The 17,418-nt window shown below is 45.9% G+C and overlaps 5 protein-coding genes across 6 annotated transcripts; 1 reads left to right on the top strand and 4 right to left on the bottom strand.

The window, feature by feature from the left end:
- Nucleotides 1–621: 621 nt before the first annotated feature.
- LOC120903294 (HIG1 domain family member 1A, mitochondrial-like) lies at nucleotides 622–1,937 on the bottom strand. Its single transcript, XM_040312615.1, has 3 exons — nucleotides 1,774–1,937; nucleotides 1,195–1,496; nucleotides 622–1,113 (listed from the first exon to the last, which is right to left on the bottom strand). Exon 2 carries the CDS (start codon nucleotides 1,493–1,495, stop codon nucleotides 1,223–1,225), a length of 273 nt encoding a protein of 90 aa, XP_040168549.1. The 5' UTR covers nucleotide 1,496; nucleotides 1,774–1,937; the 3' UTR covers nucleotides 622–1,113; nucleotides 1,195–1,222.
- A 43-nt stretch (nucleotides 1,938–1,980) lies between these two features.
- Nucleotides 1,981–8,967, top strand: LOC120903288 (anillin). 2 transcript variants are annotated; one of them, XM_040312606.1, is made up of 9 exons: nucleotides 1,981–2,527; nucleotides 2,629–4,483; nucleotides 4,553–4,877; nucleotides 5,630–5,759; nucleotides 6,010–6,189; nucleotides 6,565–7,168; nucleotides 7,243–7,541; nucleotides 7,618–8,261; nucleotides 8,340–8,967. In XM_040312606.1, exons 1-9 carry the CDS (start codon nucleotides 2,510–2,512, stop codon nucleotides 8,449–8,451), a joined length of 4,167 nt encoding a protein of 1,388 aa, XP_040168540.1. In that variant the 5' UTR covers nucleotides 1,981–2,509; the 3' UTR covers nucleotides 8,452–8,967. The 2 variants fall into 2 exon arrangements, with proteins under 2 accessions (XP_040168540.1, XP_040168541.1); XM_040312607.1 differs by lacking the exon at nucleotides 6,010–6,189.
- Nucleotides 8,968–9,017: 50 nt separating this feature from the next.
- Nucleotides 9,018–12,879, bottom strand: LOC120903293 (probable very-long-chain enoyl-CoA reductase art-1). The gene is made up of 5 exons (XM_040312614.1): nucleotides 12,629–12,879; nucleotides 12,181–12,536; nucleotides 10,153–10,369; nucleotides 9,969–10,084; nucleotides 9,018–9,884 (listed from the first exon to the last, which is right to left on the bottom strand). The coding sequence occupies exons 1-5, from the start codon at nucleotides 12,632–12,634 to the stop codon at nucleotides 9,680–9,682; spliced, it is 900 nt and encodes a 299-aa protein (XP_040168548.1). The 5' UTR covers nucleotides 12,635–12,879; the 3' UTR covers nucleotides 9,018–9,679.
- A 527-nt stretch (nucleotides 12,880–13,406) lies between these two features.
- LOC120903291 lies at nucleotides 13,407–15,030 on the bottom strand. Its single transcript, XM_040312612.1, has one exon. The coding sequence runs from the start codon at nucleotides 15,008–15,010 to the stop codon at nucleotides 13,553–13,555; it is 1,458 nt and encodes a 485-aa protein (XP_040168546.1). The 5' UTR covers nucleotides 15,011–15,030; the 3' UTR covers nucleotides 13,407–13,552.
- Nucleotides 15,031–15,075: 45 nt separating this feature from the next.
- LOC120903292 (m7GpppX diphosphatase) lies at nucleotides 15,076–16,620 on the bottom strand. Its single transcript, XM_040312613.1, has 3 exons — nucleotides 15,940–16,620; nucleotides 15,719–15,864; nucleotides 15,076–15,646 (listed from the first exon to the last, which is right to left on the bottom strand). Exons 1-3 carry the CDS (start codon nucleotides 16,430–16,432, stop codon nucleotides 15,101–15,103), a joined length of 1,185 nt encoding a protein of 394 aa, XP_040168547.1. The 5' UTR covers nucleotides 16,433–16,620; the 3' UTR covers nucleotides 15,076–15,100.
- Between the last annotated feature and the right edge of the window lie 798 nt (nucleotides 16,621–17,418).

The following is a 17,418-nucleotide window of genomic DNA, read 5'->3' as shown; positions in this document are numbered from 1 at the left end:
AGAGGCCGATTTGATAGATAAGCAAAACAACTCTTCAGATGATTTACAATTCACAAATATTTGACATAAATTACAGCTCGTTTTATCAACATTTTGATTGGATGTACTTCACAATCACACCAACCACTTCACGGCCAATTGTCGAAGGTCAAGAGTTAACATATGTTCAATAAGCGTAGTATGGGGGTGAACTAGGCTGCAGTACACCATACAACGCCCATTCACTGAAATAGATCGTTTCGCGAACGCGTGGTTGAACTAAAAATAAATAACCATAAATTTTCGCCGTTAATTTTGCTTGCGCTTCTCTTCACGCGTCATACCACAGTATCACATGCAGCGAACATGCTTTTACGCGTAGCCGTTAGTGATATTTCACTTTTAATTCTTTCCATTTTGATGCTTCCGAGTATGGATTTCAGTATCCGGAAGCACTTTTTATAGCTTTAACAAAACGCACCTGCAAGTCACGAAAACAAAAGCAACTTCTTTACAAGCCAATGATAATTTTCGCATCAACTTCATAGAATTAACTACGCCGGAAAAACAAACGACAATCTTACCTGTACTAGAATGTTATCTACCGAAAAGGCACTACATTTCATAGCGATAGAAACACTGTTTTATGCACTTGGTACAATACACGTTTATATTCGTTTCTGTATTAAGCATTCATTTTAACTATACCACTTCATTCCAATAATGCCATAACTAAAAACTATTGTTGATATTTTTGCTTCAATTTTTGAGTAAACTAGTCCGAAAGATAGGGAGATTGAGGCTACCTATCATAATTAGAAGAATGTAACACTGATAGATAATCTTTTCAGTATACACTAAATGAGATAAACCAATCCAAGTGCATCCAAGTGCGAACCGATTCACGAATCTTACGCATTCACCCAATTCGTACGTTTGCGCATCGTTTGTCATCGCGATAACTTCTTATCAATCACAGTGTTCTCTTGTGCCTTGCACTAGAAAATAGTAGGCGTCGTTAATTTTTTGGGAGGGGATGCGTTAAGTTTAATATAAAGGGATTGATTTTGGCCTGGTGGGGACTCAACGGAGAATAAATAGTGTCTTGCTCTATTCATTAATACTTATTTACACCTGTTTGGAGGAGAAGAAAGTAAAACAATTACATGAGAATTAATGTTAGCACAAGAGAATCCTCTGGCACCGCATACTTACTTCTTTGAGTATCCTAAAAGCCTCCTTGTTAGTCGTCTTTTTTGTTGAAGATGTATTCGTTGGCCATCGTGTAGCCGAGACCTATAGATAGGGCGGCGACCACCGTGCCTTGGGCGGCCACTCGCAGCTGCATCAGGAACACGGACGTGGACATAGCCCCTCGGTGCTTGTACTTGTATGCACCGATCGCACACACCGCCACCAGTCCGGCTATACCGATCGGCATGAAAGGGGACTCCCGGGCCTTGCGGGCAAGTTTATCCGAGTGGGTCTCGTCGAACGATGGAACCTTACCGCTCATCCTGGTACAGAGATAAAGAGAGCATTCATGGTGGTACATTAATTTATAGCCCCACTCGAGTCCATCAGCAGTGGGGACGACCACAATTCCCCTCCACCGTCCTTAGCTACTACTTTCACCCATCCCCATCCTGCCACTATCTTTTGCTTCTAAGTTCAAGGTCACACACACACCTTGCACCGAGCAGATGATGATGATGCGTTACATCACGAGGATAGTTCTGTTCGTGCAGTATAGGTGCGAGCCTTAACTAAGCTTCCTCGCACAATCGTACGCACCTGATCAATTGCACGTTCCGTTTGTTGCCGGCGAATAGTGTCCACGTGGGGATAGCACCGCAGGTAGGGTGAAGCTTTGAACCACTTTATCCCTTCCAGCCGACGGATAGCGAAAGATGATGAAATTCACGTTGCAGCGCGCCAGATGATCGACCTACATAGAAATGTGACGGTTCGCTTTGTTTGTGTTGGTGTGTGGCGGTCATTGACAGTGACGTTTGTGAAGACGAGATACAGCCGCGTGTACACGTGCAGCATTTTTGGAGATCTTGAAAAATTTGGAATATCTACGACCTTTTTTTTAATCGTTTATTAACTTTTATTGAGCAAATAAACATGAAATAGAGAACAATGAATGCAACGTACACTATGCTCTAAACATAAAAATTGTTTTTTTCCAAAATATTTTTTGATCGCTCTGCACGTACGTTTAAACTTATCGTTTTCAAATGACACCAAAACGATAAGTTTTGTTTCAACGGCTTGTTTTGACAGAGACCGTTTTCTGCCGAAGCGGGCGATGAACCGTTGCAATTTTCAAACCTCAACAGCTTGCCCTAGACGCGTACCCAGAACAAAGCAAGCAACATCGGTTCCGCTGTGGTGCTGCTGAAAACGGCGTAAATTGTTGGAATTTTTGTGAAACCCCAGTGAAAAGGTAGTGCAAAAAGCGAATTCACACAGTGTTATTTATATATTTTGGTGTAAAAGTGTTGTTTTGTTGGGAAATGCAATAATGGATCCTTTCACTCAGGTAAGCTGACTGAACGGATGTGTTTTAACAACTGGATGTGGCGTCCAAGCGGCGATGAGCTCCTGTGAGTTAATGTGCCCTATTTCGGTGGCTTCTTTCAGAACATACTTGAACGTGCGGAAAAGCGTGCGGCCGCGCTTGGCATCACGAACACCTCCAAGTTTCCGCTCTCGGAGTTTAACTACGAAGCGGACCAGCAGGGGGGCGCAGCGGGAGCATCGCCCAAGAAAAAGTCGGTGACGAAGAAGCATTCCGCACCGAAACCACCGCCTCCTACAACGACCGTTTCCACGCGAACGGCTACGGACGGTGAGCGTACGACGACGGTCGACATCGGCGGGCAGGACAATTGTGATTTGGCACTGGAAATAAACATCACCACGAGCGCCAATCTGCAGGTCGATCTGGGCGTGAAGGAGCTGGAGAACGATGGAAGTGTTAAGAAGCAATGGGAACATAACATTGTGCGTGCGCTCGAGGGCGAAAAGGAGAACAGTGCCGAAGCGAAAAGCGTGATCCGCGATCAGAGCCGTAACCAGCTGCAGCGGCTTGGCACGCTGTACTCGGAGACGCAGGATCTGTCCTCTCCGGTGCACCGGACCGAGGGTCGGTTTCATGAGGACGTGAAGCAGAGTAGTAATAAGCCGAAACCGAAGCTCGCGAAATTGGCAATGTTGGCCGATTCGATAAACAATTGGGAAGACGATACGTCGCATCCCGACATTACGCATCATCGTGAGACGATCGTGCCGGGTAGGGAACGGAAATCGCCTATCAGCAGCAGTAGCACCCGACAGCAAAGTCCGAAGCGTGCAGGAGAAGCTAGGACTGGTGCCTCAGGCTCCTCGGCACCAGGTACAGGTGCAACTCCGAAAAAGTACCCTGCACCAAATCCTCCGAAATCGATACTAACAGCCACCCAGAAGACGGGTAGCAATGGTGGTGGCGAGCCATCATCAGGAGCGGCAGGTAAACCGGCCCAAACCAAATCTCTTAAGTGGGATCAAAAGGTAATGGACACGCTCGAGTCGCAAGGCTTCCAGCGACGGGAATCCACCACCTCGAAGTTGGTTTACGACTACAAGGAAGACAAGAATGGCCAAAAAACGGACACCTATCGTGCTCCGGTAACGGCCTCGGCCGTGAGTTCTACCTCTCGCGAGCGGAACACCACCCAGGCTGATCAGGCTGATGCGGTCAAGAAATCGGCCCCTGTTTCTTCTTCTTCTTCCCAGCCGAAGAAAGTTGCGGTTGGTGCACCGAAACCTGCCGGAGGTCTCGTTTCCGGGCGTGCTGCAATGTTTGAAAAATCGTCCGGACGGCGCCAATCCATCCTGAAACCGGGCCAGAAAGATCCCGCTGAAATGTCACTTAAAGAGCGCATGGCCATTTTCGAGAAGAACAAGGGAGCTGCACTGGTGCCGAAGGCTGCATTCGGTATTAGCCCTTCGATTCGGCAGATCACGGGACAGAAGGAGGGGGGCAAGTCGGGCTCGTCCGGATCGGGACCGATGTCCTGTGCTGCCATTCAGGGGTCTGGATTTGGGAGTATCACCCAGCAAGCAGCGAGCAACAGAGCGGTTGCACCTGCTTCACCGCAGAGCAAACCGAAGGTTGATCATGACAAAGCGGCACCGAAAGTGGAAACGAAAGCGACCGGTTCCGCCATCCGTAACACGGTGGAGGCCCTCATGTCGGACACGAGCACGATTTCGCAGTCGGAAATATCGGAAGAGATCCGTCGTATGCGCCAACAGGAGATGGAAATGCTGCTAAACCGGTTCACCAAACCGGCCGACATGTCGTCGGATACGATCGAGTACGAAACGCAACCGATTCCATCTGCACCGCCGATGCCACCGGAGGGTTATCTGACGGGTAGTGGTCGGAAACAATCGAAGCACTCGGCGGAAGGAAACAACGTTCATGGTGGACCGCCAGCGAAACGGCGCAGTGGTACGCAAACAGAAGTTTTTTTTTAAATATTTTAGAGTAAATTTCCTCGACTGTTCTTTTCTCCTCAAGACGGTACTAACGATAGTGCGGATGTGATGGCCGCTCTGGACGATGTGAAGCGGATCCGTGTTGGACCGGCGGCCAAGGATGGGCGAATGTATCCGGCACTGAGTGACATCGAAACGACGGCCACCGAATCGGGTGACGAGGGTGCGGTGGGTGATGATTACACCACTGCTACCGTATCCGGTTCGGAAGGGTCAGAGCGTGCCTACCGCACCTGTTACAGTGAGGTCCAAGACGGCGAACGGGAGTTGGCCGATGAGGAGGAAGAGTATGACGAAGAGGAAGATAACGAACGGCATCAGTACGAGGTGGATGAGGATGACGACAGGTGGGAACTCATTGTTGATCTTTTGCAGTGTTTTTGCTGCGCTAACATTTAACCTGAACCCTTATTTGGTGTGGGGGTTTATGTGTTTTTAAACTTGTTTTTTTTTTTTTTATTGTCTTTTCACATCATTTCATACGGGTTAGCTGGTTTTATTTCTCTTTCCTTTTCTACTATCATTTTCACAATTATTTTTCATAGAAAATCATTTTCAAGTTAGTTTCATCATAGTCCATTTTGTTCACATTTAATTTTTGATTGTTTCGCGAAATTTTGTTAGAAAATAATGCAAAAATCATGGAAATCAAAGCATTACATAAAGATATTGCCTGGATGGAAGTTCATGCCATGCTTCATTATTTCGTTATGAAATAATAATAATAATCGAAATATTATGCATTTATATTATAGAAATCTCTATGAAATCTATCTGGTTAAAAATGAATAAATACAGGTGATTATTCATATTGTTGAAGTTTAAGCAGGAAAAACATCAAATTAAATATATAAACATTAAATGTAAGTTTCACCCTTAAATGATATTCATCACTAAACCAAAGCAGCTTGTGTCATAATTGCATAAATAATAAATTAATAACCACCATTTTCATAAACTCATCAACCATTTTCTCATTTCAATGTTAAGCTTCATTTATCATGCTTTCAAGTTTTGAGAAATTTGAAATATCGTTGTTACCACAATTCAACGGGTTTTAAATAATATTTGGTTTTTATTTACCAACACCTTTTCACAGCTTTATGTACTCGGACGATGATGAAGAGGCCAACATTGCCAACGTGAGCTTGGGGCGCGAAATTCTACAAGCCGTCAAGCTGAACGATCGTCGCACTAGTCGTGGTCGTCGCCAAAGTCAAGAATGGAACGTAAGTCACAAAGCTCTCCCTGATTACTAAGTATTTAGAATGTAGGATTGTTTTTTTGCAAATGCACTCATAAGTTTTTGTTTTGTTGTGTTTTGAGTTTTGATTTATAACTAGCAAACTTCCCTTGTAATAATATCTTCGATTACTTCTTCAAAGAAACAATGAACAAATGATCCTCTGCCAGTCGAAAATTCTCCCGCCGTTTTACCGCGTTGCGAAGTTTTATATCGTACTTTTTTGAAATTTGTAGCAACAGGAAGAAGTTGCCCAGGCGCAGGCCCCGAAGGGTGTGTCTTTCAGCCTGGATCGTTCCGGTGCCAGCGATGGCACGGATCCGCTCGAAGACAGTGACCTGATCGATGCCTGCCTCGAGGAAGCTTTGGTTGACGAGGAAGAGGAGGAAGAAGACAGTGAAGCGTTTGATACACCCGTAAGAAACTAAACATCTAGCAATCTGCTTGTGCTGTGCGGGTTTGGTGCTGTGGACGTTTAACTAATATACTAATCGATCCTATTGCATGATTGTTTTGTATGTGCTGTGGTTGGAACGTGTATTTAACAAAGTATAATATATTTACCAATTTATGAAATGAATGTTTTTAAATTGTTCTAACATAATCTGTGGCGCTCCTCTTCGATCTGTGGTAAATGCTTGAGTGATCTGGTTCTATGGGATAACACTTTAATATTTCCATCAATGAAAACGTTAAAAGCTGTCTTTATTACTTGTTGTAACTGTTAAACGCTCAAATGTATTTGCTTTTTTATATGAACTATTTTTCCTCTTTCTTTAATGCCGATTTAGCGAAAGTCTTCAGTGTCGTCCAACAGTTTCTCCTACCAGAAGCACTCGGGGCGCGATCGTTGCGCCACTATCAACGAGGAAGAGTCGGCAAAGGATCCCAAAAGTGGTGCTAACAAGCGTAAGTCGGGTACGCCACGCAAGAGCCAAGTTGGTACCGTAGACTACAGTAGCCCGGTGCGGTCGGAGCTTCAAGTTAAGCCTTCGAAAGATGACGACGATATGGTCACGTTGGTCCACACCGTTAGCTTCTACCGACGTCAGCAACAGCAAAACTCGATGACCCCACGGAAGGTTCCACGTACGCCGGTGTCGACGAAAATGGCAGCAACCAACTCCTCGCCTAGAGCCGGAACGGTTGATTCTACCACCGCGGATGATTCGGATGAGGAGGAGGACGTATCCAGCACGGCTGAGTCTACCTCCACCGGTACGGAGGAGGGTGAATTTTTGGTCCAGGAAAAGGTGAAGAAACTGCTGGACGAAGTATGCAAGCAGCAAACGATCATAGCCCAAGCTAGCCAAGCGCTTAACCTATGTGCGGCCACGATTGAGTTTTCTGGCTCCACCGAGTCGGCCGAAGGTGAACGTCATCTGCTCGTTGCAAGTAAGTTTTTAAAAAAGCAGAAAATTCTGATTCTTATTCTGCATATTAAACAATATTTTCTTTCCTCGCTTAAGCACACCGTCGACAGGCCATTTTGGACGAAGTACAACGGCTGCGCGTTGAGGGCTGCCTGCGACCGCCGGGTGCTCCAACCGAGAAGGGCCGTTTAACTGTGAAGGAAATTACGTTGCCGCTTAAGCAGGAGTACATGCGCAAGCTGGCGACGGATCAGATCAATGGTCATAATTTGGTGTGTCTGCTGAAGTACAATGAAACTGTGTTGGCCACACAGACGGCACCGACACTGCCGGGGCTGCTATCGGTCCGTTTTCCCGATGTGCTACAGCTGAGCAATGTGTTTGCTGATTTTAAGGTAAATTGAAGGTCACATAGAGGCGAAAGCTCTTTCGTAATGCTTTATTTTCTATTCGAATTTGAATCTGATTTAGATAACGATGGAAATCTACGGCATGCCCGCTAGTCGCGAAGTACTGCCTCATGAGATTAAGTACCACATTGCACTGGGTAAAAAGAAAACTGGCAGTGGCTCGAGCAAGCTGCTGCACACACCAAAAGGCTTGAAGAGCAATTCGCGCCTCATCATGCCACCGGTACAGTCGCCGGCCGGTCCGCAAGCCGTCCGGTCGCCTTCGCTCACACAGTACGGATTCATCATCTTTTCGCTGAAAGAGATCCAACGCACGAGCTGGACGCTGAATCCTATCTCCGGCTGTGCCAGCCCGCTCGATGGGACCGTCAATATGCGCGTAAACTGTGAGCTCGCGGTAACGGTGGACTACCATGGCTTTTTGACGATGTACGAGGACGTGTCGGGGCTGGGCGCCTGGCATCGGCGGTGGTGTCGGTTGCAGCGCCACACGATCAACTACTGGAAGTATCCGGACGATGAGAAGCGGAAAGCACCGATCGGTAGCATCGATCTGCAGGGCTGCAGTACGCAGCGGGTTGGCGTTGCGCCGCGTGACATCTGTTCGCGCCTGAACACGCTGTTGTTGGAGTTTCCGCGTCCGGCACGGGATGACGATGTGGAATCGTTGAAAATCGTTCGCCACGGCAAAACTACTATCGAAAGGTATGGTTTATACTTACAAAATGATCACTTTTTAGGGGTTTAGTAACTAATGGAATGGATTTTTTTTGCGTCCCACAGATATTTGCTTTCCGCCGATTCAAAGGAAGAGCGAGATGAATGGTGTGCCCATTTAAACAAAACATTGGCATTGTTGAAAGCTTGGGGTGCCAGCCACGTCACTAGCTGTTAGAGGAGGCGTTCCTTTTTTTACAGTTGACTTGTTCTCTTACATTTAGTTCAGAAGGATATGTTAGATAGTTGTCTATTTGCGAAGTACTTGATTTTTGCTCCCCATTCTGCATTAGACAGCGAGATCTTTTGTCATCGAATATACGTAGCGTCGCCATGAGCGGAGTGTCGCTGTATGTAAATTTTTAAGTATTATTTTTGTGTGGCGTTGTGTGCAAAGGTCTTATATATTAACTAGTGTAATATTTTAATTTCAATGTCCTTTACCGAGCGATAGGGAAAGAATGAAAGAGGAGAAGCGGATCCGCTTTAAGAATGAGCATTGCATTTAATTAACACTTTCGAATCAACTGTACACGGAAGTATTGTTTTTGCTGAGGAGAAAGAATTAGCGATAGACCAGAAGAAATTATATGCTTTTTTTGAACGAACGTGTGCTAATCCGACCATAAGTGTGGATATATTACTAACCCGATATATCTTGTGAATAATAAAACGAGTACAGCTTTTTCAGCAACTAATGGCCCTTTTTCTTTGGAGTTGGATTTGAATTGCGAAAAGAATATGTATTGTTTTGTATTCTTTAATGTATTTATTTTGTCACTGCTTTGCATTTCCTCTTATTGAATATAGGTCTACTTCTGTGAAGTGTTGTCAATGCCGCCCTTTTGTCATATTCCACCAAACAGTTCTGCCAAAACGATGTGATCGAAGGAATGAACGTTCCATGTGTTTCAACTTGAGTATGTTTCGTTAAGGCAATTTATAAATGCGGCTCCAGGAATGCTGTTGCGAAGGGATATGACCACACTTCATCTTGTGACTGCAAACAATTACCAGTAAATCAAAAAGCTATTCATATTTGAAATCCTAATAAACGCCCAAGAAAACGTGTTTGGTTGGTTGCTGTCTTTCGTGAATGATTTTACAAAAAAAAAAATTATAAGAAATATGTGAACGTCTAAATCTTATAAATGTGACAATTTTCCATCTGAGCAGGGAAATGTTACCTCAACCGCAGAAAACAAACAAAGAAACAGCTATGTTTAATAAGTAAACGGCAAACATTAAATTAATAGCTCAAAACGTATTCCCACTCCCTTTGCTTAATGTAGAAAAATACCAAAACGTAATCTCTCTCTCTTTCTCTCTAACCCCGGACTCTGCTTTGTCTTATGTTTGTTCTTTGTTTTGGTTCTTCGTAAATTAGTAAACCATCGCCCATTAACTTAGAGCACAAACGGAAGGATAGCTTTGCGGCTCTTCGGATAGTCTTTGAACTCTTTCTTGTAGTTGCGGTGCTTGCCGAGGGCCCACACGGTCATCTGGTACATGCCGGCGGCCGCGAACAAACCGGCCGGAATGCAGGACGTCATCAGGGTGTAGCCGACCCACGAGAAGAACTCGTACGTGTAGTTCGGGCACGAGACGAAGCTAAAAATCAAAGCGGCACAAACAAAAGAAGATTAAATTATTGGAAGCTTATCGGGTAGTGGTGATGCGGCGCTCTTCACTCACTTGAACAACTGCGTGAGTGGATTGGCATCCGGGACGGGGATTTTCCTCACGTTCGAGCCTGCCGGTCGCAAGTTCCGCAGCAGAATATGGATGGAAAAGTTGCCCAGCTCGCTTACCTGTGGGAAAAGAATTTTAAACTATGAGCAACTAACCTATTGGCCAGAAAATGAGAATAACCACTTACCACAAAGGTGGCCAACCCAGCATACACCAGGGCGGGGGAAGGTTCCGTGAACAGCGGATGGTTTACGTGATAGGCCACGTAGCCAGCGAACGCCCAGTAGTACGAACAGTTTTTGAACAGATTCCTCAGGGGCATCGTCGCATGGGAGAAACGGTGCACAAAAAGTGTCTCCAGAAGACGCTTAGTGTAATGTCCCACCCAGCATGCAGCCGCAATTCTAGAGGTAAGTGTGAAAGCATTGGGGGATGTTAATTGTAAACTTGATTGAGAAATGTGACTTAAAGGAATATTTTGAAAATTCGAATGGCAGAATATTGATTAATTTTGTAAAAGTTCATGTTAAGTGAAAACAATATATCTATAAATAACTCTATAATATACCTAGCAGTGAGCAGTCTTCTGTAATAAAACATGAAACGGTAGGTACATTTTCTGCTATCTTACGTTTGCCTTATTTTTTGCCTGATTGTTTCATTAATTTACAATGACTTGATCTATTATTTGATCCACAATAGGATCATATCTGCATACAGAGAGATTTAATTTTGTGAAACGATTCTATCTTTTTAATTTGTAATTAAAAAAACATTTTTATTCCCACAAATAGCTTGTTATAGCAAGAGTTTTGTAATGAATAATAAGCCGAAAACCTTGATAACATAAAAAAATCTATTTCGTTGGACATGCGCTTATCCATAAAACATGACTTGAAATCCAAAGACCAGTCATCACTGGTTTGCTAAATGGCTCTATCGACTCATCGCCTTTGTTGCAACGCATCGATATCTACGCACCATACCGACCTCTTAGGTCTAGAAAGACTCTACAGCCTCGCTCCAGCGCTGGCCGGTCAGACCCTATGTTCCGTATGTCGGCTGTATTCAACACTTTTTCAGATTTCTTTGACTTTAACATTTCAATGCAATGATTCAAGGAACGTCTCCGGCTTCTGCCGTGGCCACAGTGAACTGTGATACAAATCTTGATTTTGCTATGTTTTTTGTACTGTTCCCTAATTAGGCCATATGGCTCGTTGAAGATTAACCAATAAATAATAATATAATAATAATTTCCCTCTTATCCAGCATCTAGGACCAAAAGCGGTGATCGCTGATGTCTGCCCGTACACATAAAAAGGAACGCGAGCCGGCAAAGCGTGTTCTGCCCTTGAACTTGCCAATAGCAAAAACAAACCGTTCACAGTAACCACGCTTTGCTTGCGTCACACAAGCACACGCACACCGCAGTAGAGAACGAACATGCTGCATTCAAATGGTTGTTGTGCGCTGGGAGGGATTGGAGAAGCTTTTGAATGATTGGTAAATTATATTTGCTTGCCGTACGACGTGACGGCAAGCGCAGGTGTCCTATGCGCTTTTTTATGTTTCGTCCCGCTTGATCGTTCAAATAAGCGTCCATGACGCACTAAGGCACGGATGGTGGAGCAGGTTGCACGCACAAAAAAATACCTTCAGTTTGGAGACTGAAAACTCTGTTTCTAACTCAAGGGCAATGCCGAAACGAACGACACAAACTTGTCTCGTTTCAAGAGATGTAGGCCTACTTTGTTATTTTGGGGGCATGTTTTGGACAAAACTTTCTATTTTTTGTCTGCCGTTTTAAACAGCAAATAGAAAGATCCAAAATGATTCGGCAGTAGTAGAAAATCGACCACGAATTTCGTATGACTTAAGCGCATGGTTCAATGAATGTGTTTTGCCATATCAACTGTATCGCCTACCTGGCCCACGGGAAGGGCAATGTATGTACATTCATTAACGACCCGTGCAGCAGTTTCATTATCGTACCCCGCCACGACGACGCGTGGACTTCGAACCACTTCTTCTTGATAGCGATTAAGTAACAGCGAGCGGGCGCTTTTTTTTCTTCCCTCCTTTCACCACACCATTTGGATTTGCAACTGCGGTTACAGAGAGAATGCTCCGAAAAGCCCACCTCAAGCTGCCGCCCCATTTGCATTTTGCCCTGCCTTGTCCGGTTCGGCACCTTCCCAGTCGTATTACTTACTTGGCGGTAAGACTCATCGGATTGTCCGCATTTGAGTAGATGAACGAAGGGCGCTGGTAGAAGAGCATATAAACAAAGATTGGCCCTGCGTACTCCGCCAGGAAGACGCCCTTCCAGCTGATTTGTGGGCCGAGATCGCGCACGTAGATTTTGCCGCCGGCCGCGACATTGAGCGATTTCAGCGTTTCGCTTTCCTTTGGCGGCTTGCCGCGCGGTTCCAGCCGGAGCGACTGGCGGTGCACGGTCAGGGCAGGCTTCAGCTTTTGCACCTCCGTCTTGAGCGCTTGCAGTGTGGTGTCGCCCGACACGCGACACTTGCCCAGCGATTTCGACGATTTGGCGTCCAAAAATTCGATCTATAAACCAGGCAAACAAATGAAAAAAATAAAGCGCCCCGAATTACACGACGTTTCGTACTACCGAACACATCACGAAAAACCAGACTTACCTCCATGTTTGCTGCTATAGTAACCCGTGGCACTTCCGTCTACCAAAGTGGGACCCCGTTATCTGCGGAGAAAGTGTGTAGCGGTCGACCTTACGGTGTTTCGACGATGGGTACGATTATTCAACAGCAAGCAGCCCAGTCTCACGCACTACACGGACCGACACACGGGATTGCGAAGCAGCAGCGAACAAGCGGTGAGCGAAGATTTCCTCCTCCCCGCTTTTCCAAACTTCCAACGCGGTATCACCTCTCATCCCCTCCCCAACCCCAAGGGGTGCGTTGTTGATGACTTTTGCCGAAGCTGATTCGGGCAGGTAAGTTGCGTTTATGGTAGCGGAGTGAAGACTTAAGCTTGGCTTGCGTATGACAATATGGTGAATTTGGAATGATAACTGGTTCAGGGCATTAAATTCTACAAAATTATCAAACGAACTCGTAAAATGTATAATTCATCAAACAATTATTCGCAAAATTTAAAACATAAAAATTTGACTCAAAATATGCAAAATTCTTCAACCATCGTGATGTGTCGTCAACGTTTGTCTAATCCTCAAGGATGCTTGACTGATAAGAAACGTACCTATCTTCTAATCTTGCAGAAGCAAATGTCTTAACTGGTATTGGTTGGAATGTTTAATCAATTACTTATCACGAGACATAACTGCTTCAAGGTCTGTCGTATGAGCAGCAGCACCCGTATGCCGTCCACCGAAGGTTATTTGCAGACAAAATTTCTCATTTCTTGAGCCAACTTTCTCCTTCAGTCTTCAACCTTCACTTCAAATTCTACGTATATTAACATTTATTTTTTAAATCCCATCAAGGTTCCGACAGAAACCGACAGCCAACGGATTTTGGTTCCAAGCGTTCTAGTTATTTTGCTGCCTTTGCTCCTCCTTCCGGGGCCTGCCTGTACATGGTTATCTACTGAATGTCCAAATAGCTCATGCTAAATCCTAGATTCACCCGGTAACATTCCGGCACGTAGCTCGAATTTGCGTCCAGGTACCGAATCGCCGCACTGAACATTGGCTCGGACAGTTCCAGATTCACCACATTGCTGTCCTCCCGCCAGAACACGAACAGCGGCTGCTCGTCGTACTTTTCGTACTGATACATCAGCTTCATTGCCCGGTGTCGTTCCAGTTTGATCGTATGCTTCCGGTAAGAGTTGTCAATAAATACATCATCATCATCATCATCACCTTCATCGTCGTCGTGGTTGGCTTCATCCTGATGCTCGATTTTCTTCAGATCGACCCGTTCAAGCGCCACATTTTCCGCTATGTCCTCCTTCCCATCAGCTCTACAATCGTCCACATCATCCGAGCAGGATTCGGACGAACCGGATCCGGTACGTTTTTGTTTCGCCCGAAACACGCTTAGCTGACAGTCCATGATTTGCATCAGCAGATAGAACACGTCACCTTGCATCCCAGGACGGCGCAGCTCAAACAGAAGCTTTATCGATGGCGGGAGACCGAGATGGGTGACGAAGTTAAACTCCCGTACCGTCTTGCGCACGAGATGGTGAAACAGTTCCAGCGCATCGTCTGTGCGGAACAAGGATAGCGGTATCGCCGATCGCTCTGACGGTTGAAAGCGTACATTTTCATACCAAAGCTTAACCGAGGTGCGATTTTTTCGCGTCGATCCAAGATACTGCAGGCAGCGCTTGCAGTACACGAAGCGATCGTTGCGAACGTGGACGCGCTGCAAAACGTTCCGGTGCAGCAGGGCGTAGAATGTGCCGTAGAACAGATCGCCCGGTTGGGGTTCAAACTTTGTCGAAAGCTGGGAAGATGGTTCTCCCTGTTGTCGCCCGTGGCAAGGTTCCGGTGCGCCTTCGGACGGCTGATGATCATGCCGATGACAGAACCAATCGTCCGTATCGAGCTGCTCCGACGGTAACTCCAGTACGCGCTGGAACGAAGTGTCAGGATCACCGGCCGGGTCGGCCGACTGTTGAAGCGGTCCGGCACAATTACTGCAAAGCACTCGGTACCTTTGGCCTGGCTGCACTTTGCAAGCTAATCGGAAGTTTTCTTCGTGCTGGTCGCTTCCCGGCATTTCCTGACCGGTGGATAATCGCTCGGACCCGAACACACTCTCGTTGGTGTTTACGCGGAAGCAAATGTATCGATTTTTAATTACGAGCGAGCTGAGCGTTTGCGTGTGCAGCTGGAAGTAGTCGCCGGTACGGATTTCGTACCGTTCGCGCTCGCCCTTCATCACGATCGTGATCCGATCGGTGGCCAGCTCGATGGTGGTCGACTCAATGTCGACAAACTTGCGCGGGAAGGAGATGAAGAAGTTGGCACACTGTAGCCGGGGCCGCAGTTCCACCAGCAGTCGGTCGATCTTACCCGTTGATGGGATCATTTTGCAGGGCTGTGCTCACTATATTGTATACAGATCCGTTCAAGATGTTGGAACGATCGTTAAGGAATTACTTGAAGTACGAGTCTATTATTACTGCGATTCGTCCAGAACCGTTGTTTTGCTGCGCTTTGCTACCGGTTCGTCCGCTGCTTCCTGCGCAAGGAGAAATTTGCCGTACAGCTTGTCAGTTTCCTTTAGCGTATAGGAAAGGGTAGCGCGCTGATAATAGTCCCCCGCCAGCTCCAGGTTGTTGATGACCGTCGATAAAAGGTGTGCCTTTTCGCAGCCCGCGCCCGGTGGATCGTATCGCAGATAGGTAAAGTGCATATGCAGATGGTAGAATGTGGGCTGGTAGTGAAGGTAAATGCGCAGCTGTGACGCCCCGATACCGTACCGCTTCTCGATCGCAGCAATTCCGCGCGTCTGCACGTTGCGCAGCAGGGGCAGATCGGCTGCGGTTAGATCGCGCAGTGAGCGAATGCCACGACGACGGACCAGTGCAAGAAGATAGAGCTGTTCAACCGTTTTGCCGTCCCATTTCAGGTCCGGCAGCAGAATGAAACCGTTCTCGTCGCACGGATCCTCGTACAGGATGCGCTCCTTCTCTTTGCGATGTTCAAGCACGTTGTAAAGCCACTGCAGGAGAGAAAAGCAAAAAAGAGAGATAAAGTTCGTTATGCAAACGAGCTGGAACGTCAAACGACAAACCTCCAAACTTAACTGCTCCTCTTCCAGATGGGGCAATGTAATTTTATTGTACTGGTCGATCGTCTCCTCGATCATATACCGATGCTGAGCCGTATGCTTAACGATATGTTTCTCCGAGGCAGGATAGATAATGGACACTTTTAAACCTTGAAAGCAGATACAGCAAAAAGAAACTCATTATCACCTTTGCGACACAGTAGCACCAACACTCCGTTACGTACGATTCAGCTCCGGATCTACGGTGCAGAGGAAATTGCCATATACGTCATTCACGAACTCCTTGTGCAAACGTGATGACGTCGTGAAAAACGTTCGCCCCTGCTCGCTAGACGGTTGCTGTTCGCTTTTCTCGGTTTCACTTTCACCGTGCTGAGCACTTTTTTCACGCTCCGCTGGCGTGGTGGTAATCTCAGCCTCGGTAAACGCTCGCTTCTCGAGCACGACGATGGCCTGCTGGTCGGGCGAGAGGTTGCTAAAACGCCCCAGCAGGGCGACACACTTGTGCGTACTGTTATTGTTCAGCACGCGCACGGTACGAAAGTGGGCCAGATCGTAACATATTTCGCCGCCGTCGGCCGTGCTTTGTTCGGTTGGTGGTGGTTGCTGACCTTCGCGTTGACGTTGAGACGACGGTGATTCATCGACAACATTACATTCGCTGACCTTGGTGATGCTGCTGCCGTTATCGTTCGATGTGGAGCTTGTTTTCAGCATGTCAGCAGCGCTTGGCGTAGTTTTTCGCGAGGTTTTCTGTCGGTTATTATATTATTGAAGCGATCGTTGATGATGTGGAATGTGAGGCTCGCGAATTGTTCGGCCCGGGTTGATCTTATCGGCATCAACAAATCAAGAACGCCAGCAAGAAACCGCGTTTTCTGACGCCATCGGGCTAATCTGACAGGTGAGCTAAATTCACCACACGAATGTCACCGTGACGCAATGCGGTTTCGTTCCCAAACAACAAAATTTGGTTAACGAATATTTTAAGTCGAATTCGATATTTTATGTGCGGTTAAATAGCATGCGACGAAGCACCGATACGGCCCTAACCAACACACAACTCTTCTCTAACAACTCTCGACCAAGCAACAACTAATGGCGTTTTAAAATTGATCATTATTTTGTTGCCCTTTTCTTTCCGTCCAAATCTCACTTGGTATATACAGTGGAGCGCCGTTTATCCGGGCTTCTCGGGACTTGACTTCGCCCGGATAAGCGAATAACACGGATAATGATATATTTTATCACCAATTCATGGTGATTTTTTGGAAATTTTTCTTATTTTTAATAAAAATAACCCAGTTTTTATTAACTTCATGTTTTTCGAAAGAGAATTTTTAAAATTTGCCATGAATAACAGTGTTTTTTGTTATGACAATGTGCTCTTATAACCGCTTTTTCAAATATCCTCCTTATAACTCAATGTCACTTTTGTATTGAACTGTCATTTCTCAACAGCACGGATAAACGGAAAGCCGGATAAAAGGTACCCGGATAAACGGCGCTCCACTGTATTGGAGTTTAGTATTTAAGCAATCGTAGTTCTAGTTTTAGCGATGCATAACTTCAATACGAAACCATATAACAGTACAAAGGAAAGGAGAAAGCTCTCACAGGCTTATTACACGATGGAAAGTACTGTCACCTTTGTTTGATATTTTTCTGTCATATCGCAATTGACAGATAACAACTGGTCAGGA

This window comes from Anopheles arabiensis, chromosome 3 (assembly GCF_016920715.1).
Source record: "Anopheles arabiensis isolate DONGOLA chromosome 3, AaraD3, whole genome shotgun sequence".
NCBI lineage: Eukaryota > Metazoa > Arthropoda > Insecta > Diptera > Culicidae > Anopheles > Anopheles arabiensis.
Note: the sequence above shows the minus strand (reverse complement) of the source record. Positions and strands in the feature narration are given on the sequence as shown.